General features: G+C 53.6%; 7 protein-coding genes across 7 annotated transcripts; 3 read left to right on the top strand and 4 right to left on the bottom strand.

Moving 5' to 3' along the window:
- Nucleotides 1-123: 123 nt before the first annotated feature.
- On the bottom strand, nucleotides 124-1,652 carry J4E84_002659 (uncharacterized protein; the record flags this gene model as incomplete). Its single annotated transcript, XM_049385280.1, has 5 exons — nucleotides 124-742; nucleotides 792-869; nucleotides 925-1,059; nucleotides 1,121-1,441; nucleotides 1,495-1,652. The coding sequence occupies 5 exons, from the start codon at nucleotides 1,650-1,652 to the stop codon at nucleotides 124-126; spliced, it is 1,311 nt and encodes a 436-aa protein (XP_049247303.1).
- A 4,013-nt stretch (nucleotides 1,653-5,665) lies between these two features.
- J4E84_002658 (uncharacterized protein) lies at nucleotides 5,666-10,583 on the top strand (the record flags this gene model as incomplete). The annotated part of the gene is made up of 4 exons (XM_049385279.1): nucleotides 5,666-5,742; nucleotides 5,899-6,337; nucleotides 6,397-10,216; nucleotides 10,267-10,583. 4 exons carry the CDS (start codon nucleotides 5,666-5,668, stop codon nucleotides 10,581-10,583), a joined length of 4,653 nt encoding a protein of 1,550 aa, XP_049247302.1.
- Nucleotides 10,584-11,925: 1,342 nt separating this feature from the next.
- J4E84_002657 (uncharacterized protein) lies at nucleotides 11,926-15,066 on the bottom strand (the record flags this gene model as incomplete). The annotated part of the gene is made up of 4 exons (XM_049385278.1): nucleotides 11,926-13,623; nucleotides 13,672-14,133; nucleotides 14,196-14,468; nucleotides 14,527-15,066. The coding sequence occupies 4 exons, from the start codon at nucleotides 15,064-15,066 to the stop codon at nucleotides 11,926-11,928; spliced, it is 2,973 nt and encodes a 990-aa protein (XP_049247301.1).
- An 894-nt stretch (nucleotides 15,067-15,960) lies between these two features.
- On the bottom strand, nucleotides 15,961-18,362 carry J4E84_002656 (uncharacterized protein; the record flags this gene model as incomplete). Its single annotated transcript, XM_049385277.1, has 2 exons — nucleotides 15,961-17,200; nucleotides 17,452-18,362. 2 exons carry the CDS (start codon nucleotides 18,360-18,362, stop codon nucleotides 15,961-15,963), a joined length of 2,151 nt encoding a protein of 716 aa, XP_049247300.1.
- A 536-nt stretch (nucleotides 18,363-18,898) lies between these two features.
- Nucleotides 18,899-19,725, top strand: J4E84_002655 (uncharacterized protein; the record flags this gene model as incomplete). The annotated part of the gene is made up of 2 exons (XM_049385276.1): nucleotides 18,899-19,508; nucleotides 19,562-19,725. The coding sequence occupies 2 exons, from the start codon at nucleotides 18,899-18,901 to the stop codon at nucleotides 19,723-19,725; spliced, it is 774 nt and encodes a 257-aa protein (XP_049247299.1).
- A 326-nt stretch (nucleotides 19,726-20,051) lies between these two features.
- On the top strand, nucleotides 20,052-20,882 carry J4E84_002654 (uncharacterized protein; the record flags this gene model as incomplete). The annotated part of the gene is made up of 1 exon (XM_049385275.1): nucleotides 20,052-20,882. The coding sequence occupies one exon, from the start codon at nucleotides 20,052-20,054 to the stop codon at nucleotides 20,880-20,882; it is 831 nt and encodes a 276-aa protein (XP_049247298.1).
- Nucleotides 20,883-21,042: 160 nt separating this feature from the next.
- On the bottom strand, nucleotides 21,043-26,529 carry J4E84_002653 (uncharacterized protein; the record flags this gene model as incomplete). Its single annotated transcript, XM_049385274.1, has 3 exons — nucleotides 21,043-23,658; nucleotides 23,751-24,242; nucleotides 24,268-26,529. The coding sequence occupies 3 exons, from the start codon at nucleotides 26,527-26,529 to the stop codon at nucleotides 21,043-21,045; spliced, it is 5,370 nt and encodes a 1,789-aa protein (XP_049247297.1).
- Nucleotides 26,530-27,858: the final 1,329 nt, after the last annotated feature.

The raw sequence follows: 27,858 nt of genomic DNA, 5'->3' as shown, positions 1-27,858 counted from the left end.
CGCAATCCTATCGCGTCTCGCGTTCTCCATCCGACACCACGTCGACATGAAAAACGTCAGGAAGAACGCCATGCTACCACACGTTAGCTCCGCAGCACCGACATCATGCGATCTTACGATAACTCACCTAACGAATCCGATCAAGATGCTATGCCCAACGACAAACCTAGGCCCATCACGCGACAAATAGACATAACTCGCAATGATACCTCCACAGTTCCCACCCATAACCTGCATAGCAATACCTGTCCCCCTCTTCAAGCTCCCCCCAATATTCCCACTATTCCACGCCATCCCCAGCGGAATCTGCGGATAAATGCCAATAGCCGCCAGCACTGTGCCCGCATACTGTATACTGGGCCTCCCCGTCGCAGCAAGCATAGCAAAGCCCGCAATAGCCACGACCTGGAAGCCCATCAAGAAGACACCGCGTTTCTTCACACGATCAGCATACCAGCTCGCAGCAATAGTGAAGAAACATGCGCAGACGTATGGTGGAACGGACATGAGTTGTGCGTCGTTGGCCGTGTAACCCATATTCTTTATGATCGTCGGGAGGAACAGGGCGAAAGAGTAGATGGGGCAGAAGCCCGCCATGCAGATTAGCATAAAGATGTATATCTTCCAGTCTGTGAGGGCTTGGTATACGTATTTCATGTCGAAGTCGTTGGAGAGGTGGCCGTGGTCTGCGTGGAGGCGGCGTTGGACTTCTGTGCGTTCTTTGGGGGTGAGGAAGCGGGCGCTGCGTGGGTGTTAGATGGGTGCGAGTGAGGAACGAGGAGAGGACTGACGTTTCGGGGTAGTCGTATATACACCAGTATGCTATTGTTGAGACGAGGATGCTGAGGAGGCCTTCTAGGATGAAGATCCTTTAGTCGTGTTAGTGGGTAGACTCTTTGATCTTTTTGTAAGTGATGATGTTACCATGCCCACGCGGCTTTTCCACCAACGCCGGACATCTCGGCGATGCCGCGGGCTAGGACGCCGCCAAAGGCTCCGGCGAGCGTTGCAGCGGAGAAGAAGAGAGCCATGCGGAAGCCGCACTCGTCTCTCACATACCTTGGGTAAGTTAGCACTGCATTCAGGACTCGTCTGCCAGCTTTCTGGAGTGAAGACTCACCATTGCGAGATGTAGTAGTTGACACCTGGGAACAGTCCTCCTTCAAATACTCCCAGAAAGACTCGTGTAGCCATTAACCCGGAATAGTTCTGCACGAAGCCTTGCAGTATCATTGCTAGTGACCAGAAGAACATGATGAATGTCAGCCAAATAGACGGCCGGGTCCGTTTCATCATTATGTTCGATGGTATCTCGGCGGCGATGTAAAAGGGGAAGAGGACGGCGAGACAATCATTGTACTGTAGGCCGTGTAACTTGAGATCTTGTTCGAGGTGGTCGAGGCGAGCGTTGCCGATGTTGGTGCGGTCTAAAAAGCACAAGCTATACAGCGATCAGTTGATGGTACGAAAATGGTATGTAGGAGAAGGGCTTACAGATAAATCAGTGACATGAATGGTATGAGATGCCAGTCCAGCTTGCGGAGAAGCTTCTTGGTAGCGACTGCATCGAAGCCGTTGGGTTCGACATCTTCGTATGAGGTATCCGATGGTATGGGAGCGACAAAGGAAGTGTCTGTCTTCTTTTCTATCATCTTGTATTGTGTAATAGTTCTAAGAACCGCAGATCATGTAGATGTCTCCCGAGCTGCCCTTCATACATGTACTCTCCACATCTCGTGCTGACCATGACTTCGGCGAAGTAGTAGTGAAGCCTCCTACCGTATTGACGCAGTCAGGACGTTCCAGACCCCAACGCGCTTTCTAAAAAGTTGCTTTGTTGTAGTACGCGCCTCATGCGTCTTGCTGCATTCGTCCTCATGCCCCGAGACCGATAGCATCGTGTAACCTTAATGTCCTTCTCAGTGGTCGTGATTGACATATCAAGCGGTGAGATCCAAGAGAATGGTAGCTTGGCTGCAGTAGCTAAGGGCTGTCCCGAAGACTTGTCTCGCCGAGGTTTGATTGTTGATGTGGGCTCTGCGCGATTTCGGACTCGGCTGGCTGGGCAAAGAGGCTTGTGTATGCGGGCTGACATGCATTCAAGAACTTGGCGCATGCGATAAGAAACCCTGAGTCTGGACTTTTTGGGGTTAACTTGGTCGCTTTTAGGCAACTGGGGCAAGGCAATCGGTGGTCGCATGATGATATCTGGGTAGCCTGGCAATGTCGCACTGCTTGCTTGCTTGAGGCTCAGAGGCCGGGCTTCGAGCGATGCCTCATCTTCTTACCGGATATGCTGCGCAGAGGACTTGAATGCTGCCGCCTCACATAAGCGTACAAGCTGTGAGCCTGTTCCACCGCACTGGGTCGTCATATGCACTCTTTTTCCCTCTCTCGTAACGCAATGCCATGCCTGCTCAGCCTTGCCAGGCACCCAACACAGTGCGGTGACGAAATCTCCCTTTTCCACAGCCTTGGGCATATCCTACTCTCCTTTGGCTCTTCCGGCACTGATATTCGGTTCTCATTGCTTATCAACGGATGGTGATGACAGGGCAGAAGCAGTGTCTCTGATTTGGACGGATGGCAGCGGTAAGAATAGTGGAAGAGAAGACACATAGCGAATAAACCTCGTTCTGGAAGCTGGTACGAGTGTTTATGAGACTCGATCAGGACATATATTGTAAGATAGTGAGGATAAAGATGGCGTAACTCTGACGAAGAGATACACCGACGGAAACCTATCACTTTATGCATCACGATTGCGAAGCTTTCTCGCTGAACCCGCTTCCATGCTTCTTTGTTGCGGCTGAGATGTGGTCTCCTCAAGATCTTCACGAGTTCGGGCGCATGGCCTGGGAATGGGGTCACGATGTTCGCCTCTTCCGTTCGTTCATCGTGGCTACCGTGGCCCTGGAATGAGCAGTCGCACAACCGTGAAGGATGCAGACATGTCATTGGTCTCGGACGAAAATCCCATCCACACTGTGAGTGGCATTTCGCGCAATCGATAGTTCCAAACGGGCGTTCATCGTACGTTGCGCAAACACCACCCGTCTTCCACGCTGATAGGGTGCGTTTGCTGCTCGGAAGGATGGCAAAGCTTCGGGAGACTGCGTTCCGTTCTTCACGGGTCAGTGACACGCGCGTGCAACGATGCTAATGGTATCAAGGGCGTCTTGTACGACGTTCGTTTATACGAGCAAACAACGCTGATCTCTGGCTTCGCTGATGGGAAGATCTGGCGACAACCCGGATTAGTAATGGAGTGATCCTTTCAAACGAACCGATAAAGTCGCAGAGTAGAGTTCAGTTCGGACATTTGCATTATTTGGCTAAGCACCCGGTGGTGTAATTCATTCGCTTCAACGCCATTGACCAAAGCAGACGCTCTGTTTCTTGAAGATGCTGCGAGGCCATCTTCTTCGAACAGCGGTGGATACAGTCTCTCAAGAGCAACTAATATCTGGGCCTTCGGCGACGCACTGGGTAGTAATCTTCGTAATCGCTTTCATCGTCTTCGTCGTCCTCATCGTCATATTCTTCATATCGCCTGTTATGACCATGCATCCAGCGGGGTGTATGTCGACTTTGGTAGGGCGAACGCCTAAATTGTCCCAAGCCCCCTCCTCTTCGCCGCCTTGGATAATTGTATGTCGAAGACGTATCGTAATCGCTCTCATCGTCATCCTCGTCGTCATCGTAGAAGCTTCTTACGAAGGGGCTGCGACGGGATTGAGGCCATGATGACTGGGCGTTCTGGCGATGGCGGTTCGTAAACATTGGGTGCGATTGATGTGAATGGCCTAGTCCGAATGGCGAAGGCTGCCGATAGCCCATCGGTGAACCGCCTAGGAAGGGCGGCCGACCCGGGAACCCCATACTTCCGCCTCTGCCAATTCCCATGCCTCCTCCCATACCTCCTCCCATACCTCCTCCCATTCCCAGCCCCATCCCCGCTCCCATGCCCGTTCCAAAGCCCATGCCACCCATGCGACCTCCACCCATACCCATACCAAGAGGCGAAGGAATGCCGAACTGCGCATAGGGTCCCATCATAGGACTGGCTCTCTCGCGATTCGGAAAAGGCGATTGGAAACCTCCCATATTCATAGGGGACGATTGCTGGTCTTGAAACCTGTGTAAATATGCTTGTCTTTGGAAGTCTGCAAACCTCCTCCGTTGATCGCGTGGGTCTCGTCCAAAGGTGTCGCTGTCGCTGCTGTATGATTCATCGTAGGATTGGTTTGGACGGAAACCCCGAGCAGGGAAGCCCATTAATCCAGCCATCTAAACCCAGTCCCTGTCCTTCGATCACGGAAGGCAGCTTTGAGTGCTGATTCGACGAAGCTTTTGTTAGCACTGATTCGAGCTACTCTGTGTGTACGGTTCTGTTTGGGAGTTTATGGTGTATATCAGTGGCCTTTTGGGAAGGCAGGTGATTAAGGCGCAATGATGTGAGGTGAGTTGTTTGACGACCTTTTGTGTTACATAGAAGGCGAAAGAAGTTCCGAAACCTGGCCGGGCTGCATAGCTAACTTTGTAGTAAAGCAAATGTGCCGCTAGCTGGGTCAACGTACCTGTGACGGCCGCAAGCTGTCCGTAAACTAGTCATCTACGGATGGTTGGAGGCACATAACGCGATGCAGTCACTAGGAACCCAGGTGAGGCCAGCACAAAAGCTGTCGCTGGCAAGGCAATTCTCCGGCCGTAGCAGGCCTGTATGACACAAGGTCAGCAGTGGTTGGCGTTTTGGTGTCACTATGGTGTACGAGTAGAGTCCGAGCAAACACCTCGCTTATCGGAAAGAGAGCAAACCATATTCCTCTGGTGATGCGAGTCGACTGGACGAAATCCAGCAATACGGTTGGAAACCAAATGGAAGCTGCAATGTAGAGATCCAAATATGACAGCCATAGACAGGAGGAACGGCAGAGAATCCCGTCCCAAGTCGAAGGCGAGAAGCCGACGGAATTGAGTGCGGCAATGATGATGCGCAACGGCCCTCAGCGAACAGAACAGCAAACAGCCGGGGAATGAGTCGTTATGGGTAGTTGTCAAGGTCGATGAAGCCGGCCTTGAAGAATGCCGCGGCGAGTGCCAGGCCGATGCGACGGAGCGAGATGACACATCGCACCTTCCCCTTCCTCACAAGGGCATGTCTTGGGTATGTGGATCGAGGCGTGCCTGCCGTGTTTGCAGCAGGTTGGTTTGGATATCTGGAGAATGAGGAAGGCACTGTAGGAGTTATCACACGTAGACATGGATGCGATATCCGAATAAGACGTCATTAGTCAATTAGATTCGGCAGGCGCGACGCGTGGACGCGTTGTGGCGGGAACGAAGAAGAAAAACCCAGTCCCCATAATACGACGAGGTCACGTGCGCCCATCTCGGCTCCAGCCAACCTCAAATGTTGGCCGATGGTGGAAGCTCTTCTTTTGTCGCCGCAATACGACTACATCTCCCACCCGAACTACGCCACGACGAACTGTGCCAATACTACCCGACTCCTCTAGCACCAAACCGCTGCAAGCCTGACATCATCTCGACTGCACCTGCCTCCTCCACTCGCCTGCCACAATCCCCACACTAAATCTTTTGGCCTCGACACCACGCTTTCGTCTCATAGCCGCTTCCGCACCCACTCCGACACCACCACACAATGGCGCCTACTTCTTTTGCTTCGGCAGCTGCAGGAAACAGTGCGAATCCAGCGCGTCCCGACTCCGGCGCTGACTGGTAAGTCCGCCCTACTGCACCCCATGTGAACACCACTCCGCGCTACATACGGCACATTTGTTACGTCAAATCGCTAGGCACGACACAGATTAATTTTTCCTTATTTATTACATCCCTCGTTACCACCATGGCCCCCTCACTAATCCCGGATACCAGGGCTCGACGCACCAACGGTGCCACGCAAACATTCCGCCGACCTTCACACGCGACAAGCCTCTCCGGCTCAACGAACCACTCATCCTCACGAGACCCTGCCGCGCCACAGAACTCGTCAACCAGCGCCGGCGTATATGTCCCGCCCCACGCACAGCCTGGCCGCAATGGCAGCTCGTTCGAGGGTCGCTACTCGCGGGATCAATTGACGCAGCTGTTCCGGATACAGCAAGCGTCAAGCGACCTCAACGATGGCCTGTCTAGTTTGTACATGGGTGGATGGGAGCCTCATGCTACAAATGGCGCTTCGAGTGCTTCCTGGGGCCGCAAAGACGACCACGGCCGGGAGAGGGAGGCGCCGAGCGGGGTCGACCAGTGCTGGGACAGAGATGGTAGTGTATTGCCACTCAGCCTGACTGACATGACCGACGACGAGAGAGAAGTACGAACTCACCCCAGCGCACCTTCCTGGCATACACTAACGCGCGCTTCTTCGCTTAGATCTTCCATTCGTCTGTCAACTCGCCGCTCAAACCACCCACGCAGAACAAAGACGGTACTCCCAAGGAAGGCCTTTCACTGCGGAAGACGTCTGTGTCGCAAGGCCCAGGCACTCCCTACGGAATCTCCTCGCCCACGAGCGCGCGCCCAGGCACCCGCCGCCGCGATACCAGCGACGCGTATCCGTTCCCCTCGTCGCCCGCCACCTCACGATTCGCGCGCGAAGAAGGCAGCGCCGTCACACCGCCGCCCGCCCTGGTACGCCGTCGGACAGACTATAAGGAGCCTGTAGAAGGTCGCCCCGGTGAGGAGCGTGAAAAAGAAAAAGGCGGGGCCGACAGCGCTGGTGCATTTGGCTCTGCAAAGCGCACAACTACCGCGCCCTTCAGCCCAGGTGGTGGTACCTCGCCCTGGTCTGCGACTCCTGGTGGTGGCTTTGGCGCTTTTGGAAGCTTTGCAGCGCCGCAGTCTGAGAAAAAGCCCGGCTACGGGAGTCTGCGTGGTGAGAGTCGGTTTAAGGGATTGATGGGCAAGCCGAGCATCGAGGACTTCGGGAACGGGCCGAAAGAGAAAGCTTCCATGAGCAACTTGGGCAGGCTAAGCGAGGCAGAGTCCTCAAAGGCAGGCGGTTCGTGGATGGAATCTCGCACCAACAGGCCAATGAGTAACGACACAGATCCGTTCCCCGAAGACGACCACCCAACTGGCAGTGCTGCGTTGCGCGGCGAAGACGTTAGCCCGCCCCGGCCACAAGGCTTCGGCAATTTCGCAACGCCCCACCGCCCCGACCACCGCGACGATTCTGGATTATCCGCATTTGGGATGACGACTGCCGACACTGGTCTTCGCGACATGTACAACAGGAATAACTTCACGGATCAATCACCCCATCGAGGCAACGAGCCAATGAGCCCGACGGACACGAATCCATACCAGAGCCCGCACCACGCACGAGATCAGCATAATGACGACTCGGACGATTCCGGCGACCAGAATGCACACTTCCCTGGTATGAGTAGCTTCCATATCGACCAGTCTGTTCACTCGAGCATTCACAACGCGTTTGGTGGGCTCGGAGGTTTGGGCAAAGTGTCTGCACCATTTGAGGCCGCAGCTAGTGACCGCAGCCAAACCTCCAGTGTTGGTCCTGCTCGAGGATTCCCGACTCTGCCCGGGCTCGGTGGCCTGCCCGGTCTAGGAGGGTCTGCCGCCTGGCCTACTGGGCACCACACTATGGGCACTCCAACTCGCGAACGCGGTGGCTTGGGTGGCTTTGACAGCGCTTTCGGAAATGTTGGCGAGGCTCAGTCGCCCTCTCTGGCTGGTCTGGGAAGCAGCTCGCTTTTCGGTCATGCCACAGTAGGCCGCTCCAGTAGACTTGGCTCTCTGTTCCCGCCCTCGATGCAAGAACAGATGCGATCCAATGACCCGAACAGAGCGCACGCTGACGACAACTCCTCGCATGGTGACCGCCAACATAGCATGACAGGTACCTTTGGCAGAAATGCGTTTGGTGGACAGGCACCAGCGCGTGACACTGAAAGCCCGTTCCGCGCAAACCGCAATTTGTTTGAAGATTTCTCCAATGCCCACCATGACGACCATAGCTCGTCCGGACAGCCTCCGAATATGGCTACCACTTCACTCTCTATGGCCGCTCTTAACCCGACTAGGACTGCACAGCCATCGACCCCAGGCGTCGGAAGCCCAGCTTCTAGTCAACCACCTGTGCCTCAACAGCGGATGATGGTTATGCCCGACAGGATGAGGTGGATCTATCGCGACCCTTCCGGCAACGTTCAAGGACCGTTCTCCGGCCTGGAGATGCACGACTGGTACAAGGCCGGCTTCTTCTCGCCTGAGCTGCTGGTGAAGAAGGCTGAAGAGCCCGATTATGAACCTTTGGCTCAGCTTATTCGGCGAATCGGTAACTCCCGTGAGCCCTTCTTGGTCCCCCAGATCGGTATTCCGCATGGCCCCGCAACATCTCAGCCAGGAAATTCTTGGGCAGGTGCTGGCCCTAGTACTGCTACCGCTCCAGGCGCCCAGCCTCCTTTCGCGAATAGTTTTCCAAGCTTTGGGACCACCCTTACTGCCGAACAACAAAATGCCCTCGAGCGCAGAAAGCAAGAGGAGCAGTATCTCATGGCTCGCCAAAAAGAGCACCTGGCTCAGCAGCAACAAGCGCTTGCCCGTCAGGTTCAGATGGGAGGGGTATTGCCAAATCAACTCAACCACCACTCCAGCGCGCAGAGCCTACATAGCCAGCCAAGCTTTGGTAGTATCACATCTCCAGGTGGATATCAGCCATCGCCTACCCATGGCACCACGGTAGGAGCGTCTGTTCCAGGGCTTATGGACAACACTTTCAGATCTGGACCCGGTCCTGTCCCCGGTCTGGGTCCCATCGGCCCCGGTATGGACATGATGAACAACAGGAGAGAGCAAGACATGCCCGGCATGATGGACCGTCTCAACCTTGGACGCAACAACCAGCCTCCATTTGCCTTCGGACAGCAGCAAGATTCTGATGCGCACGCACAATACATGGCTTCTGTGCTTGGTGATCGTGCTCGACTCAAGCGTGAGCAAGCTGAGCATGACGCCGCGATTCGCCCCGGTGGCCCTGAAGATATGCAAAATGCCCGCACCTTTGCCGACCGTTTCGCGGAATTCAACGACTTGCGAGTCCAAACGGACATGGAACAATCATCCAAGGCAGCTCCTCCACCAGAAGGTGTTATTGGGAAGCCTTCAGGTTCGTCTGCTCAGCAATCGCAGGAACAATCCGAGCCTGCGTCTCCTGAGGAACGCGAAGCACAAGACCATCAAGCCGAGCATCACAATGAGGGACATGCTGCTGGTCAAGAGACCCTGTCACTTACTGAACAGGTTCAGAAAGCTGCTTCCGCGAAGCATTCCCCCCAACCGGCAGCCGCATGGAACAAGGTCGAGCCCGCCATCTTCCCGTTTCCGCCTCCGCCATCGCAGTCTCCACTTCCTGCCCCAGCTGCTCAGAGGAAGCCCATCGTTGCTGAAAACCTCAACACCGAGTCTCGTTCTGGTGCGGCAACTCCTGCTGCCGACACTCCCAGTGTATCCATTGCTCCGTGGGCAAAGGAACCTGTTGACGCATCTCGTGGACCCTCATTGAGGGAGATTCAGGAGATGGAAGCCAAGAAGGCTGCAGAGCGCGAGGCTGCCGCAGCAGCAGCTCGCCGCGAGGCCTTTGAGAAGGAAATGCAAGCTCAGAACCAGTCACCCGCAGTCCAACCTGGCCTGCCTTCAAGTTCGACCTGGGCGAGCGGTGCGTCGCCTGTAACGCCCAGTGCGACCAATGCATCTGTTTGGACAAAGCCTGCTGCCACCAAGGTCGCCGCACAGCCAACTGCTAGTTCAAAGAAGACCCTACAGCAGATTCAGAAGGAAGAGGAAGCTCGAAAGCAACGAGCTACTGCACAGGCTGTTGCAGCTGCGAACGCCTTCGGTGCCGCCGCTCCAGCTCCATCGGGTGGTAAGCGATACGCTGATTTGGCAAGCAAGAGCACCCCTGTACTGGCTGCTGCTATGCCTGCTGGTAGCACTGCATGGACCACTGTTGGTGCAAGTGGTAAGGTGAAGACACCAGGAGGCACTACCACTCCTGTGCCTGCCGCTGTTCGCTCCGCTAGCTCCACCATTGTACCATCGCTTGCCAAGAAGCCTGCTGTCACGCGTAGTGCTACGATGGGAGGACAATCTGGAAAGCTTAACGCTGAAGAGGAGTTCCGAAAGTGGGCTGTCAACGAGCTCCGTCATGACCTTAACAAGGGCATCAATGGTACGTGATCGTTATAGTAATGCTTTGTACAACACACTAACTCTCAACAGCCGAAGACTTTGTCTCCTCTCTCCTCAGTTTCCCAGCCGACGCCGAGCTGATCACTGAATCCGTGCACTCCGCCTCCAACACGCTCGACTCGCGCCACTTCGCTGAAGAGTTCCTCCGCCGCCGCAAGCTCGCCGACAAGGGCATCATCGACGAACGCAACACTGCTTCTCCTGCCGAGAACAAGGCCGCAGGTAGTGGCTGGTCGGAGGTCGCCAAGAAGGGCGGCGCCAGCACTATCCAGCAACAACAGGCGCAGCAACCTCTCGACTCAAGCAACTTCAAGGTCGTCGCCGCCAAGAAGAAGACCAAGCGGTAGAACAGGTTTGATCCTCTGAAGCAGCTCTAAGACTAGCGCGTTGAGTGATTTGGACTTGTACTTTTTTTTATCTGTTTGTTCGGACTGTACTGTATCACACGATGCTCTATAGCTCGACGCATGATGGCGAAAACACTACTCAGTGACGGACGAAGATGAGGATAGTTGACAGTGTCACTACAGAAGGCTTTGTACCTTAGATAACATCCAAATCGGTCCAAGTGACCAAAAATTACACTCAAGAATGTCTGAACGTGTAATGTGCCTGTTGCGTCCTCAAATAGCGGAGAGTTTTCATGTATTTCATGAGACTGTTAAACAATCAACAGCCATAACCTTGCCATGCTCGTACAACAAATCTGATCATGCGGCTGGAAACACAAACCCCATGAGTCTCTCAACCACTACACCGCTATGATATGAAACGTGGCGGGATTGTACATGGGCTTGCTGGATATCTCATCAGCTTACCTTTGGAACCCGTCGTGCCGGTTTCTTCGCGATTCACCAACTCTCATGGACTTTGCCATCTGCCCTTCTTGCGAAAAATGCGTGAAGGGTCTTTCTATCTTTCATGCGCATGCCTATTGAAAGTATGCTGAAATGTAGTCGTGAAGCATGATCACACCTCCAGCCGAACATAAACATCACACTGCACGAAACAAGGTAGCATATCATGGGGTGTAAATGTGCCTTTCGTTCATCTATCATGTATCCTCACATCTCCAACATGCCCATGTTCTTCAACAAGGAGAGTGGAGAGAAAAGAGAGAGAAAATAGGAGGAAATCAGCTCGTTACATTGAGCCAGCACATCTCAACCCCCTGTGTTTTATACCAAAAGACCCAAATGTTCTACCCATACACCATATCGTTAGCCCACCAGTTGTGCCCGTCTCACGACGGCCGGCTGGCAGGCAGTGCCGGCAGGGGGTATCATCGTCCCATCGTATATCCCTTCCTCCTTCTCATCTCACAGCGGTGGTGAGCGCACAAACGAACGAACGAGCGAACAAAAACGCAACAAGTCCACAAAAGCAGCAAATTGGTATATATTCTTTTTGCGCCGTAATTTGGGGAATCATTCAGCAAAAGCAAATCAAAAGGGAGAAAACGCCCGTAAACAAGCAAAAAGACAAACGCAATACAGAAAACGCAAACAGCAACAACAACCAGCCAGGCTAGGCTTTTGACGTGGGATATTTCGCCGTAGAGTAGGAGGGGGTATAATTCTTTTGTCGTCGCACACGTACAAGAGACAATGAACGCGTAGCGGGGTATTCGTCGTTAAAGGCCGGTTACAGTAGTGGTATCAAATAAATGGTTCGAGATTGGTGTATCACTTAACGAGGAGGCCCAATAGGGGCCGGGTATCCAGATGCAGAATGAGAAGTACTGGGGCGCCCGCTGTCCACGGAGCCCCGCGGGTCGTACCTAGGGGTCACGTCCCCAGGCGCCGCCGAAGAGGAACCAAAAGGAAACTTGGACTCGAAACGAGGTGCTGGCATGGGCCAGCCGTTGTTGTGGTGCTCGTCGTCCGCAAGGTTGATGCCGCTGTCGTTCCACGGGTTGCGGTAGCTACCGGTGGATTCCAGACTGGCGAGGGATGCCTTGGAAGCATTGCTCGAAGCGTGCTTGAAAAGGGATCCAGGTGAGTTGGTGTTTTTGCGTCCATTGAAAATGGACGTGAAGGACGACATGCTGCCTGGCTTGCGGAGGCGGTCGAGCATACCACGAGGCTCATCATCACCAAAGTGAGAGCGTGTAGGTGAGTCGGTACTGTCGACAGCTGGCTCTGCGCGCTGAAGCAGCTTGGACTCGAAGAATGGCAGAGAGTCTTCGAAAGAGTCCGACTTGGGACGTGGAAGAGCTCCACGAACAGTGTTAGTGTCAAGGCCATGCATGACTAGGTGGTTAAGCAAGAAATCGATGGCATCCTTGAGTCCGCCAGCATTGTTTCTGGTGAAGACAATGTGGAACGCTTCAATCGTCTCTTCTTTGCCGTCGACAGTTTCGGTCTGCGCTTGCTGAAGCTGGGCATCGACCTCGTGCTGAGTCTTGAGCTTGTCAAGTATTTCAGCCTTGAACTCGGCTGAGCGGATGTGCTCGCTGAGTTCCGTGGTAGATGGGAAGGCGAGATCATGGGATTCTGGAACCATACCCAAGAACTCGTCAACTGCAAAAGGTACCTGATACTCAGGTCCGGACACTGTAACAATGTCGCTGGCTTCCTCAGTGCTAGGGAATGTAATCTTGCAGTTGAACTTCTTCTCCAACTCATCGATCTTGTCTAGACGAGCAATAAGCTCCCGATGGTACAGACGGTTGATGTTGATGGTCTCAGAGACAAATTCGGCGTCGGCCTTCTCGACCATGTCCATGATCTCTTGCTTGACCAAGTCGAGGTTCTGAGCATTACGCGCAGGGGTGCGACAGATGACGTTGTCGACCTTGATGTCATCTTCCTCCTTACCAAAGCCGCCACGGTCCATGGCGTTGGAGAACTTCACGAAGACAGAATACTTCTTCATGATGCGCTGAATGTGCTGACCACCGATGCCGATAATGCGCTTGTGGTACTGATCAGGGACATGAAAGGAAATGGAAGCAGGCATCTCCTGTTCGACAAGGTCTAGACCGTTCTTCGTAGCCTCGTACTGGGCACCACGGACTACGATGTAGAAGTTGTACTCGTTGAAGCCATCGAAGACGATCTGCACACTGCTGTGGCTCATGATCTTGTTGATCTTGCCATTCTTCTTACCACTGACGAACTCTTTGTGCTCATTGGCCAGCTCAATTTTGACGCTCATGTTGTACTGCGACTTCTTCACGAATGGAATGTTGCTGATGACCATTAGTGCAGCTCTGACAGCATCATCGGATCCATAGATGTGGAAGTTGAGCTTTTCGAAGCTGACTTCAGCGCCAGAGTTGATGCAGATATCGGAGAGCATGGCGCGAACGTCGGCGGGTGTGGGTGGGCGCTGTGTGGGGTCAGGGTGGGTGATGAACCACGAGGCGCTGTAAAATTGGCCGGCCTGGGGATTGTTAGTATAGATCCAAGATGGAGAATATGCCGAACTTACAAGTTGCATCAGTTCGCGCACAGTTCGCTCGACATGCAAGACGTCAGTGCCCTGAACACGCACAACACCACGCTGAACACCAAGAGGGGGCAGTAGGATGTACGAGCCGTTATTCTCGATGATCTTGCGCACCTTGTCCAGACGCTCGAGCAAGATGGCATCGAGCTTGGTATCAGTGACCATGACAGGCTTCACAAAGACCTTGGTGGACATGACTAGATCGTGCAGGCGCTGCTTGGCGCGCAGTATATTCTCCGAGTTCTCACCCGTAATGTATACCAGGTCATCAGGCCTTCGCTGAGCGCCGGGCGGCGTGTATCCGAACAGGCGAGGGAAGGGCGGGGGGAAGTAGATGGCGGTGCCCGTGGCAGACTCGATCATCTTGATGTTCTTGCGCCCGCGTCCGCATATCAGGGTGTGCATGGTGAGCTCGAGCTTCATGGTATCGACGGTTCGCTTGAGCTGTGACGGCATCGAATTAGCATGGTGCGCTAGCGGGCATCTGTGGGGCTCTGAGAACTCACGATCTGGTCGATCATAATCAGCACACGCGTCTTCGCGTGCTCCATGGTCTCGAGGTCGCCGTAGATGGCACAGCGCAGACGCGGGTCCATGCCCGTATCAATGTTGCCGTGGAAGCTGGCCGTCTCGATGTCGGGCTGCTTGGGCATGAGCAGGAAGATGTCGGCCTTGGTGGCCTTGGAGATGAGGTCGAGCTGGTTGAGCACGGCGCCTCTGATGTTCTGTGTCGGCGGGTCGATGATAAGTTGCGAGTCAATATCGACAAAAGACGATCGCTGTGCCAAGACGTCAGCATGTGGGCTAGAGGCGCAGTGCGCAGCATCAGCAGCCTACCAGAGAGATGGGCGTCGAGTTGAGGATGCGGCAGCGCATCGAGTTGACGATCTCGAGCTCGCCCGACAGGCACACGTTGGTGACGAGCGCCCGCAGCGGGCCCCGCTGCAGGCCGGGCAGCGGCTTGGACTCGGCCGACGTCACGTTGGCCGAGACGCGTCCGTCGGTCTGCTCGCTCACTTCTCTGCACAGGTTCCGCAGGTTGTCGACGTTCTGGGCGTGGACGGGCAGCTTGTGCGTGGGCGTCTGGTCTGCCGTGCCTTCCGGATGGGTCCAGCGCGCCTTTGCCCCCGGGCTCGCCCACATGATGTCGTCCGGGTCGGGCCCGGCGAGGTTGGAGGAGAAGGGCACGTTGAAGGAGACGTTGACCTGGCTGCCGGGCGCGATGACGGGCGGGGCGGACGTGGCCGTCGAGGGACGCTTGATCGGGGCGGAGACGGGCATTTCGTGGTTGGACCGCGAGAAGGAGAAGGCCGTCGACGGGGCCATTTTCTCCCAGCCGTGGCGGGCCTGTGCCGGGAAGTTGGATAGTTTGTGCATGGTGGGTGAGGAGACGCCCTAGGTGTTGGCGGGCGGGAGGTGGTGGGAGGAGAGAAGGTGGACGAGGAACCTGGGAAGACCGGAGAGGGAAGCAGCTGTCGAGCGAGGCGGTGCGCGCCGCTGATTGGCCGGGGGGCGCTGGAGTGGGTCATACAAAAAGAAGCCATTCACCCCGTCGCACTCACCACACGCCCGCGAGATTGGTCCCTCGAATCTGCACCCGCGCTGCTTTTTGCTTCTGGTCGTGTGTCGTGCGCTGTCGCCTCAGGCAATGCGTGCTGCGCTGTATGCTGCGAGTGTGCTGCGTCGTGTGGTGGTCGCAAGCGCCCACGGGCCTATCGCTAAACGAGCATAGCTGACGCTCCGACAAGGCTGGCTATTACGAGTACACCATCATGCCATGTCCGAGTAAGAATAGAAATCTAGAATACACCTCCCCGTCGTCGCTCATCGCCCACCACGCAACCCTCCCCACACGCATCAAACAGGCTCGGTTGCGGGAGAAACAGTCCGTGTGACGAAATCGCCCAAACACTTCCTCGAGAGCTTGCCTCTGCACATCTCTTGGTATCAGAGCCCAGAGCGTGGTTACGTCTCCCCTGCAGTGCGATGACGGCTGCCCGCTCGCCAGACTCAATCAGGCAAATCGCACCCTCTAGTCGGCACCACAGCCGAGAAGCGTCCTGCGCGGATGCGGCACTGAGACACTGCGGCATCGAGTCACTGGACTGCATATTTTTTCGTCGCGTCTGATACTATCGAATTGCATGAAGTGAATACACTGCGTCAACAGTGCCTAGTCAATGCTACAGACTATTACAACTCTCTACAAGACTAACACTCTCTTCGTCTCAAACACTAACCAAACTATCCTACAGCTACACTTCCACCATGCTAATAGCGCATGTACGTGCGACGCGGCTCGCCCACAAACGGCTCCGAAGCGACCTCCATGGGTCCTTCTTCAACATATCGCCTGCTCTGAGGTGCGCCAACATAGCGACGCTCATCAAAAGGCTCCTGCATCACACTGACCTCACGGAATCGAGGCTGTGAGGCGCGAACAGCCGACGGCTGGATGCTCTCGTGTCGGACGTAGCCTTCCGGAACTTCTCGACGAACAACTTCTGGTCGCATACTGTACGATCGCGCTGAAGCATACTCTCGTGGCGGGCCCATCTCCTCGTACTGTGGCGCAGCGCGGTATTCCACCTCTACAGGACGGCGAGAGGGTTCTCTCTGCCTATACGGGCTCTCCATCATTTCAGGTTCCGACGCCTCGACATAACGTCGAGGAGGCGGGGGCATTCTCTGAACAGCTTCTTCTTCGTACATTTCTGGTCGTGCCGGTGCACGCATCGTGGGCTCCCGCGTCACAGCCCGCTCGTAGTACGGCTCAACCTCCACTCGCCTGCTAGGTGGCGCCATCGACTCTCGCGCATCCATTGGTGCCGCATAGTACTTTTGTCCATACTGATCCACCACAATTCTGCGTGGCGGCGGAGCCATGAGCGGCTGAGATGGCATGTATTCATGTATAGGTGATCGCGAACGTTCGCGTACGTATCTGGGTGCGGCTGATGGGCGGGCTGAGGCTTCGCGGAAAACGGGCGCCTCGGCGCGTTCGACAAATGCATGCGATGCTGCGCGAATTTGTCGAGGCTCTGGCGCTGCGTATACCTCGCTGACGCCACCTGGCGAGTAGGGGCGTCGAGCATATTGTAGACTTGCGACCCGCCTGAGGTCCTGTTCATCGCGCAACGATTTCCGCTGCGGCGTGCGTATGACGGTCGGGGACAAGGGCTCGTCGTACTCGCGGTAAGATCGTGCCATAGGTTCCGGGTCGCGGTAGTAGACCGGCTGTGTTCTGGGGCTGCCTTGCGCAGAAACAAGCTCTACCTCATCGGGATGAGGCTGTAGCGCACGACGCTTACTAGGTTGTGAGTCGGGATAAGCCGTGAAAGGAGGTGGTGACTGCGGCTCTTCCTTGATGTACGGTTCTGGCGAGTTGACAACGCGTTTGTTGGCCTGCTGCTGACGCTTCTTCTCGTCGCGCTCGCGTTTCTCTTCTCGTCTCCGCTTGCGAGGGTTGTGAACTGGTGCTGCGGGACCGGTCGGACTTTGACGGCGTGATCTGCGAAACGTTAGCATGATTACAGGAAGGAAAAGAGAAGGAAGACTGGAAACTGGAATAGAGACATGCGAGGACAGCTATGACTGATCTCAAGGCAGCAGAGATGGTGACCCATAATGCAGCGACGCTCGCTACCAAACTCAGGGTCATGCCACAACCTGGATGGACGAACCTGTCGCGAAGCAGGTCGCTGACTCAATGTGCGAGAAGAGAATGGAAGTGAGAAGAAGAGAAGTCTTGTAGTATCATACCCGTTCGTACCGCCATGGCGGTTGCGCTGTCGACCCCTCAAGGGTTCGCTTGGACCAATCTCGGCTGGAGGTGGAGAGTAGTCTTCCTCCTCCTCGCCTTCCTCGTGCAGCTGTGCAGGCTCAGGCTCATAGATTTCTATGTCATCGGCCGGCTCATAAGCCTCTTCATCGAGGTCGATCACAGTGGGCTCGGCTGGGCGAGCGTGGACATTCACTTGCTGAGCTGTGGGCTGCGCCTGTGATGTCAGTGGAGCTGCATCAGCATGCGTGTGGTCAGCGCGATCAACATCCTCTGAGGACCAACTGTTCGCCTTGCTAGAGTAGTACGAGTTTTCGTCAAATGACTCAACGTCGTCGCTGTTGTTAGTCGCAGACGGTAAGCCAGATACAGGCGGGACCAGTTGGTGGGCCTTGATCAAACACTGCTCGACGTCGATGAGAGCTTCTCGCTCGTCTGCATCGTTGCCACGGCCCTTTTTATCGAACTGGTCCTTCAGTGCGCGTTCTATCTGCTGCCGCTTGAGCTGCTGTTCCGCCTTGACCAGGTGTTCGGATTTTGTGAGCAAGATGGGATCGATGCTCGAAGAGGACGACTTGGCCGAGTAGGGTCGTTGTGTAGGGGGTATAGGAGACGTGGGAGGGCGTGCTGAAGATGCTGGACGCGGAGGAAATAGTTGCGATGAAGATCCGTTGGGTGTGCCGTTGGTGGTGGGTCTGCTAGAGGCAGTCTGCGGAAGACGCGGTGCAACCTGTTCAATTACTTTGGGTGGAAGATGAATACGCGGGTGTTGGCTAGCAAGCACTTGGTCGCGTATCTGCAAAATCTTCTGGAGGAACTCGGCCTCGCGAAGCACCTCTGCAGACACTGCGCTGGCACCGTTCAGATGCGACGGCACTGCGGCTGTCGACATGGAAGCGATTGGCGCTGCCATCACAACAGACGCGAACTGACTTTAGTACTGAACACCAACAAGCGAGCGCAAGACTGGCGATTATACAAATACAGGCGAAACCCGCAGCTGTGCGGGGTGAGAAGATGATGAAGGGGAATGAGTGTATGGAGAGCAACACGCCAGCGAGTGGGCAATGAATGTCGGAGCCACGGCGCGTTTTGGTTTTCAGCAGGTGCACGCGCCAGCGCCAGCACTAGGCCAGAAGGGGATGGTGACTTCTCCATGTACCCATCACGCCTTCTACAATTGTGAATGCAGCAATCGCATCTAGTCGAGAGAAACATTGAAGATTGGCTTTCTTTTGGTCTGTGATACTGCGACAACGTATGACGCTAACACTATATCCTGTGCGTCATAACTCGAAACTTACACTAAGCAGACAACCTTTGGAATCTTCCAGCGCCACTTTCCCCGGACACGCATATCCCACCCTTTCGATATCTGAAATCAATTATCATCTCGAGCGCTTGTCTGGTATCAAAAGAAACAAGATCATGTCGTTCAACACAGCAGCACCGCCAGAGACCATGGAGTATCGGTCGCAATCTCAGCATGACTCAACAGCAAACAACAGCGCCGAGGTCGACGAGAACGAGAAGCCAGTCTTCTTTTTCGACATTGACAACTGCCTCTACCCCAAGAGCCTTGACATTCACCGGATGATGGCTGAGCTGATCGATCAATTCTTCCAGAATCACCTCAGCTTGTCCCAAGAAGACGCCAATGAACTCCACTACCGCTATTACCGCGAATATGGTCTCGCGATTGAAGGGCTCGTTCGACACCACAAAGTTAATGCACTAGAGTACAACAGCAAAGTAGATGACGCGTTACCACTGGAAGATGTCATCAAGCCCAACCCCGAACTGCGCAAGCTGATTGAGGACATCGACACAAGCAAGTGCCGCTTATGGCTCTTCACCAATGCGTACATCACCCATGGCAAGCGCGTCGTCAAGCTTCTGCAGATTGATGATTTGTTCGAGGGTATCACTTTCTGCGACTATGGCTCGGACAAGTTCTACTGCAAACCGCACGTGGAGATGTACGACAAGGCGATGGCGGAGGCTGGCATCAAGTCGAACGAGAAGTGCTACTTCGTCGGTGAGTGCTCATAACATCTCATATTATTGCACTTTACTGATACATCGATACAGATGACTCTTACATCAACTGCAAGGCAGCAGAGGGACGAGGTTGGAAGACGGCGCATCTGCTTGACGAGAAAGATCCCGCACCTGCTCAGCCGGCCAGCAAGTACCAGATCAGAAGCTTACAGGAGCTACGGAAGATCTTCCCAGAGGTGTTCAAAAGTTCGTGAGAAGATGCATGGATCCAAATGATGGGAATAAGCGATAGACTGGACGGTCACACCATGCGTACTTGCAGAACTCTACGACGATGATGATTACCACTAGACGATAGACTAGCTTCGAAGAAAGATGGATGGTCAGGAAATCTAGACAAGCTGTTTGGTTTGATGAGAATAAGGCCTTGCGGTTACCATGGCTCGGTATCTTATCGTTCGCCGAGGAACAGTGCACGTCTCCAGTGCTCTTGCGTACCATAGCACCACATCTAGGCAGCAACAACCCTCCAACTCCTCCACTATAAAAAACCCCTTCAAATCCTCTACAGAAATAATCAATGAAGACACCAAAGCAATACCAGACCATGTCATCAACCACCCCAACGTCGTCCACCCCACCCGCCCCGCAATCCTCCGCACTACCCCCAACCCACCCCTTCAACACAACCACCACCAACGCAACCACGCTCGCCGACCCCACAACCCAACTCCCACTCGTCACCGACGCCGTAACCCCAACGCGCAAACCTCTCCTCCGTCTCGAACTTCGCGACCTCTCCTCAAATGGCACCCGCGCCTTCCTGCGCCTCACACACGCGTCGCACGCGCTCGAACACGCCGTCGCGACCGTCCTCACACACCTCTACAGCGGGCTCCCCAAAACATGCATACCAGGCACGCGATCCGTAACCCTCATCCTCCGCGAAATGGACGGAGTCGCATACACAACCGGCCTCGATCTCGACGACGACCACAAGGAAATCCACCTAAACACGTCTTACATCTCGCACGTGCCTGAGTCGCGGCAGAAGGAAGAGATACTAGGTGTACTTGTGCATGAAATGGTGCATTGCTGGCAGCATAGTGGGTTTGGGAGTGCGCCGACGGGGTTAACAGAAGGAGTCGCGGATTGGGTGAGGTTGAAGGCGGGGTTTGCGCCGCCGCATTGGAAGAGGCATGGGGATTGTGAGTGGGATGCTGGGTATGAGCGGACGGGGTACTTTTTGGAGTGGTTGGAGAAGGAGCATGGGGAGGATGTTGTTAGGAGGTTGAATGAGGGGATGAGGGAGAGGAAGTATGATGGGGAGGTGTTGTGGAAGGGGTGCTGTGGGAAGGGGGTTGAGGAGTTGTGGGAGGAGTATAAGAAGAGTTTGGAGAGTGATGAGTAGATCTGGGTAGTTGTAAGAGTTGTTAGGTATGTGGCTTAGGCGTGGACCTTCACACATAGAGGTTCGGAGGATAGAAAGACGCGCGCTACATCATGGACGAATTTACATATCGCCAGTACATCATCGCTACAGCATCTACCGAACAGTCTTGATCTCCCATCTACCTCCGCTTTCTGGCAGGAGCAGCGTTTCTAGCAGGAGCAGGCTTCCTAGCTGGAGCAGCATTCCTTGCACCTGTAGGCCTGGACGCGGCCGCTGGTTTCGGAGCACTCTTCGCAGCGTTCCTCTTCTCCTGCCATTTTTTATAGTCTTCAGCAAGTTCTTCCTTCAACGCGGCGTCCTTCTCCTTCTCTGCCTTTGCAGCTTTCTCTTTCCTTTGCTGCTCAGCTTTAGTCCTCTCTTGTTCTGCTTTCCGACGAGCTGCGTCGGCTGCTGCATGCTTCTCCTTCTCCTTCTTCTTCTCTAGGTTAGCCTTCTCGCTTTGTGTTCCTTTGGCTTTTCTTTGTTCTTCCTTTCGAAGTGCTGCCTCGAAGTCGTCGTCTTCCTTCTTCTTGCGCTTCTCTTCCTTTTCTTTCTTATCTTTCTGTTCCTTTGCGGCTCGACCTTTCTCTTGGTCTGCCATATGTTGAGCTCTAGAAAACTCTTCATCCTCTTTTTTCTTGCGTTTCTTTTCTTCTTCCTTTTCTTTGTGCTGTTTCTTTAAAGCTTCGACCTTCTCGTCCTCCTCAGCTTTAAGCTTCTTCTTCTCTTCCTTCTGGGTTGCTGCTAGTCTATCTTTCTCTGCCTTTACAGCTTTGTCTTTTTCTTTCTTCTGGGCTTTAAGCTCCTCTTCTTCTGCTTTAAGCTTCGCCTGCTCTCCTTTCCGACGCTCTGCTTGAGCGCGGGCGTCCTCCTTCTTCCTGCGTTTCTCTTCCTCTTCCTCTGCCTTCCGTTGTTTCTTGGCGGCTTCATCCTGCGCTTTCTTTTCGTATTTGACTAGACTTTGCTCTTGCTTCGGCTGATCATGGGCTTTCTTTCCAAATAAGACCAGACTTTGCTCTTCTTTCGGCTGATCATGCTCTCTCTTTCCAAACTTGACCAAACTCCGCTCTTGTTTCGGCTGCTCAATCATCAATCGGGCTTCTATTCTCTTCTGACGTTTCTCTTCCTTTTCTTGGTCTCTTCGTGCGGCGGCTCCTTGTTTGGCGGTGGCCAGTGTTATGAGCGTCTGTTCTTTTGCAGATTTATTAGAGGCTGTGCGCAGTTCCTTCGCTGCAGCTTGCGTGATGAGCTTCTGTTCCTTCGCTTCGGCTTGCATTATCAGCTTCTGTCCCTTTGCGGCTTCTTTGGCTGCTGTCTTCAGCCTCTGTTGCTCCGCCTTCTCGGCCGCTTTGGTATCCGTGGTCTCATGCTTCGCACTCGATCTGAATAAGCTGAATTTTCGATGTTCAGAGCTCTGTGTATGGCTTTCAAGCGACTGGAATTCCCTCGCGCTGGATTTGTGATCCAAATTCTGCTCCTTATCATGTGGCTTGTTATCGATTGCGAGTTGCTTAGCTTCGAGCCTCTTGTCCTTGGCCGCTTCCTTGGTTGTGAGTTTCAGTCTTTGCTTCTCTGCTTCGGCGGCTTTCTTGGCATCAGAGGACTCAGGCCTTATGAGAGACTTCAGTTTCAACTTCTCCTCCTTGTCTTGGGCCTTCTTCTCAGATGCGACTCGTTTAGCTTCGAGCTTCTTCCGGGCCTCTTCCGCTTTTTGAGCATCTTTCTCAGCTTTCACAGCACTTGGCTCCCCAGACTTATCGGCATGCTTGTTGGTAAATGGAACAACTTCCTTACCAACCTTCTCACCCCCCTTCTTTTCGCTCTTCTCATCAGCTTTCTCAGCCTTGTGCACCATTTCCAGTTTCGAGGCTGCTTCCTTCGCTTCGGCTTTCTTCTTTGCATCCGCATCCTTCTTCTCATCCTTAGCCTTCTTGTTGGCGACTTTGGAGTCTGCGTCTGTACTGTCTGACTTCGCCCCACCGTTCTTACTCTCCTTAATCTCAGCGTCCTCATGTTCAGCATCCCTGGGTTCAGAACCCTTGTTTCCAGAATCCTTATGTTCAGAATCCTTATGTTCAGCGTCCTTCTCTTTCTTAGCCTTTCTTAGGGCTCTCTTCTCCTTGATGATATCTTTATTAGAGGGCCCTTTCTCGGTCTTGGCGTTCGTCACCTGTTCGTTGTTGATCGTTCGGTTGGTAATCGTCTGATTGGTGATTGTCTGGTTGTTGACAGTCTTGTTGGTTATCGTGTGGTTGGCAATCTTCTGATTAGTCTTTGCGCTATCTTCTACGCTCTCCTTCCCCTTGGCTGGACCATCTGCGCTCTTCTGATCTTTAGTCGTATTGTCATGTTTGGTACCTGAGGCAGCAGCTTCTTTCTGTGCGTTGGCTTCTTTCTTCGCGGCTTTCTTGTCTTGCTTCGCTTCCTTCTTCGCCTTCCGCGCTTCCTTTATCTCAGCCTCCGTACGCGCAGGTCGTTTAGCAGCATCTTTTTGTGTGTCGTCTGTTCCTTCCTTAATCGGTTCACCTGCGCTCTCTTGTTGAGAATTGGAATCATTCCCCGCAGCCTTATCTAACCTCTTTGCCTCTTTCCTGTCCTTTCTTCCCTGCAAGACCAACTCTCGATCCATCACAGGTTTCTTCTTGGCACCGTTCGCATTCGCGCCGTTTCCGTTGTTGATGCCTTTGCCTTGAGCGTTGGGGCTATTAGGATTCTGCGCAGCCTCCAAATTTGCCTCTTGCGCTTCTCGCCCCGCCTGTGCGTGTTGCCTTGGTCCTGGTACGCCGTGCATACCCAGGTGTAGTTCATCATCACGTCCATGACTGGCGTGATCCATGTGATTCTCACCTTGGTGACCACGATCCCTAGTATCGCCGCGCTGCATGTATGGGTGTCTCTCTTGACGTAGTCCGTTACCATGTCCTTCTTCGGCGTGATCCGGATGATTTCCGCCTGGGTGACCATAACCTCTAGAATCGCCATGTCGTGTATCTGGGTATCTTCCCTGTTGATGGACATGGTTACTGTCCCAATGGCGACCGTCTTGTCGACCCTGTTGTTCTTGTCTCGCATGATCTTGATGATTTCCGCCCGGATAGTCATGACCTCTAGAATCGCCATGTCGCGTATCTGGGTATCTTCCCTGTTGGTGGCCATGGTTACCGTCCCCATGGCGACCGTCTTGTTGACCCTGTTGTCCAGGTTGTCTTGCGCGATCTTGATGATTTCCGCTTGCGTGATTAGGACCTCTAGGGTCGCCATGCTGCGCATCTGAGTGTCTACCTCGTTGGTGGCCATGATTGTCATCCGAATGACTGCCATGTTGTTGATCATGATGTCCTTGGGTTTCATCATGCCCTCCAACTGCCCTGTTTCCATCGGCTTGCGGTCTCGCCATAGCATTACCAGCCTCCATCTGTCGCTCTTCCTCCTCTTCCTGCATACGCTGCCTCTCCTCTTGTTGGCGATTCTTCTTTTCCTGATCAGCAGCCTTCTTGTGCGCTCGCTCTTCGTCTTCGCTCTCCTTTCTCAATCTCTTCTCCTCAGCTTCAGTGCCTCGTCGAGCCTTTTTATCTTCTAGTTCGGCCTGGCGTCTCTGGACCTCCATTCCCCGCTCGGCACGCTTTGCTTCTTGTTCCATGGCATGTTCTTCCATACGATGGTTAGCTTCAGCAGCCGTGGCCTCCATCGTGCCGCGCTTTTCAGCTAAATGCATCTGCCTCTGGGCTTCTCGCTCCGCCTTTCTGGCCTCTTGTGTCACGGAGCGTTCTTCAATGCGTTGAGATGCTTCCTCTGCTCTGAGCTCGGCTTGCTCCTGTGCTCGTTGAGTCTTCTCGGCCGCATCGAGTTCTCTTTGAGTCTTGCGGGCCTCTCTATCGATTTCCTGTTGCTGTTGTCGCTGAACGGCATCCTCAGCTTTACGTTCTCGCATTTCCTCTGCCCGTGTCCTTTTCATCTCTATATCATTCGCCCGCTTAGCCTTCTGGGCTTCACGGTCCATCTCGCGCTGTTCTTTCCGCCGTTCATCATCCTCGGCCTTTCGTTCGCGTTTGGCCTCCTGATCTTCCACTCGACGAGTCTCACGTTCCTCTCGATCAGCCTCTTTCTGTTCATCCTTTCGCTCTTTCTCTTCAGCCTTCTTTTCATCCTTTCTCTCCTTCTCTTGAGCTTTCTTCTCATTCTTTGCTGCCTTCTCCTCCGCCTTCTTCGCATCTTTCTCTTGCTTTGCAAACTGGCGAGCTTCATCTGCTGCCTGCTTCCGAGCAGCTTTATCTGCAACTTCTTGGGCTTTCTGTTGTTCTCGCAACTGTTGCTGTTGGTACTGTGCCTGTTGTTGTGCCTGATACTCTTCATCGTCTTGGGCTCTTTGTTGTTCTTGCCACTGTTGCTGCTGCTGGAAGGCCCGCTGCTGTGCCTCGGCCTTTTCGGCTTCCTGATCAGCCCAGTCCGCATCTTCCCTGGCGGCGAGTTCATCTTCCGCATGCTTCTGCTGCGCTCGTTGCATCTGAAGTGCTTGTTGACGCTGTGCATATTCGAACTTTCGCTGGGCAGTCTCGCTGGCCGCCGCTTCTGCGGCTTCTTGCTGTGCTGCGAGCTCATCTTCTTCCTCTTCCTCTTCCTGCGCTTGCTGCTGTGCTAGCTGTCTCTGTTGCATGGCAGCTTGCATATTCTCTTGGCGCTTCCTGTCAATTTCTTGTCTTTGGGCTTGGATCTGTTGTCGCTGCGCTTGATAATGCGCTGCTTCCGCCGCGGCTTCGGCCGCTTCCTGTTCTTGCGCCATTCGCTCGTCTGAAGCCTTCTTTGCCAGTGCAGCTCTGATCTGCTCTTGGCGTTGCCGCTCCATTACCTGATCCTGAGAAGGCATCTGCATTTGGCGTTCTGCTGACTCGTATGATTGTCTTTGAACAATTGTTCCCCGCGCTAGATCGTCATAGTCGTCGGTGCCTTCTTCCTCCCCTTCTGCTTCTTCCATATATTCTTCATATTCGTCTTCCGCTTCTTCCTCTTGTATCGAATGCTGATAGGGCTGCTGCCATAACGGCAGGCTTGTTCGGGAGGTTTGCGCAGTTTGCGGAGGAGACGGAGCAACATCTTGGAAGTGCTGTTGTTGAAGAGAGATATCTTGGCGCCGATCTGGTTGTCTCAATTCAGAAGGCGTATACGGATGCACTGGAGCTCTTAGACTAGAAGTTTGGCGTTGCTGCGGAGGCATTGCCTGGGGATCGTGGCCATTCGGTCCTGGCCTCAGTGCTTCTGGAACCACGGAAGCTTGTTGAGGGTAGCCAACAGGCGGTACTTGGACATTGCTAGCTGACTTATGATGTGGCAACCCGCCGTCTTCATGTTCGCTGTCGCTCTCAGATGTCTCATCGTCTGAAGCTCGTTCATAGTCACTGCCGTCAACGTCGCTGTCTTCCAAGTGCTCATCTTCGTCGTCCCCTGTACCTTCAATCTTGCTATCAAACTCCTCTTCCACGTCACTATCGTCTTCTACTTTGTCTCTAGTATCTTCATCGCTGACTTCGCTAGGATACGACTCATCGGTGTCGTAGTCATCAGTGGGAAGTCCTTGATTGCGTGGATCAATAGCGACATGAACAGCGATGACTGGTTGTGCGACCGCCATGATATATGATTTCGTTGGTATGTAACTCGATTAATTGAACTAAGAAGTAGGTAAAATCAGGCCTGCCTGTATGATGTGAGAAGTTGGTGTCTATTTGGGGTAAATATAGTCAAAAGAATGGCCTTAGAACCTTGGCTACGCCTAGGACTTTATACATGGCATAGGAGATATTCCAAAACCAGATTGTGAAGCTTTCGTTGAATGTGCGGCATTGATGTCGAACTCGAGTGCGTGAAGAGGCTCAGACCATCACCAGATCAGCACCTGGAAGCCTGTGTTCGTCATACCCTCGTGTATAATCTTGAAGTCTGAGAACTGTGACTGACCTGTTCTTCTGAATTCTTTTCAAGAGCACTTCAATATCTATATTCTAACTGAATTCCTATTCGAGCAACAAGCATAATGACCCCACGATCAAACTTTCAAGTAAAAAGCATCGCGCGTGCTCGTTGTGATATAGCAGTTCTTCAAAAGTTAGAGAGTGAAGTTTAGCCTTCCAGTGAATTGTTTATTACAAGCACGCTGACCATAAATTTAGCTCTCTGGGAGTGTGCAGACATAACCAGACTTAACCACTGCGCTTACACCCATCGCCTAGGATTAAACCAAACAGCCGGGAACTGCACAGAAGCTCTACCGAATTCGAAATTCCCATCTTTACCGCCAGATAAGCTTCGCAGAAGCCACCTTATCACCAAACCAACAAACGTCCACCTACTATCTCACCACACCTCGCCGCGGCCGACCATGTGCATCGGCGTCAACAGCGAAGTCTGCCCCGAGTGCGGCAACAACGGCAAAGCCCACGACCCCTACTTCCAAGGCGGTACTAAATGGATCCGATGTCCAGCATTCATAAACTCAATGACAGGAAAGGAACCCTCAGGGCCTAAATGCGAATCCATCATGCGCGATCAGATTGGAAAGAAAGGGGACTGTGCAGTCTGTAAATCACGCAAGACATTTGAACAGAGGAAGGCAGAAGGGAAAATGACGCCGAACGAACTGAGACTGGAAAGAATGAGGCTGGCGAAGGAGAGATTTGACAAGGATGTGAAGACCAAGAGAAAGGAGTTGTGGGGAGATCAATAGGGCGGATTTGATGACGGAAATGCTGATGCTGCTTGAATTGAGGAGGGGCTGCATGTATGTTGTGATATTGCGATGTCATTTAGTAGTTCTTCAAGCTTGAAGTGTGAATTTCAGCTTACCTGTAAGATATAAATCGCTCCGAGTCCTCTAAGTATCTACTTCCTCATATATACAGAATTACCAATCAAGAAAACACTACACTTAACACCTCGACTAAACACGTCGATTTGATATCCA

This window comes from Alternaria hordeiaustralica (genome assembly GCF_023758085.1).
Source record: "Alternaria hordeiaustralica strain BMP 2776 chromosome Unknown scaffold_3, whole genome shotgun sequence".
In the NCBI taxonomy this organism is placed as follows: domain Eukaryota; kingdom Fungi; phylum Ascomycota; class Dothideomycetes; order Pleosporales; family Pleosporaceae; genus Alternaria; species Alternaria hordeiaustralica.
This window is presented reverse-complemented; position numbering and strand designations above follow the sequence as displayed.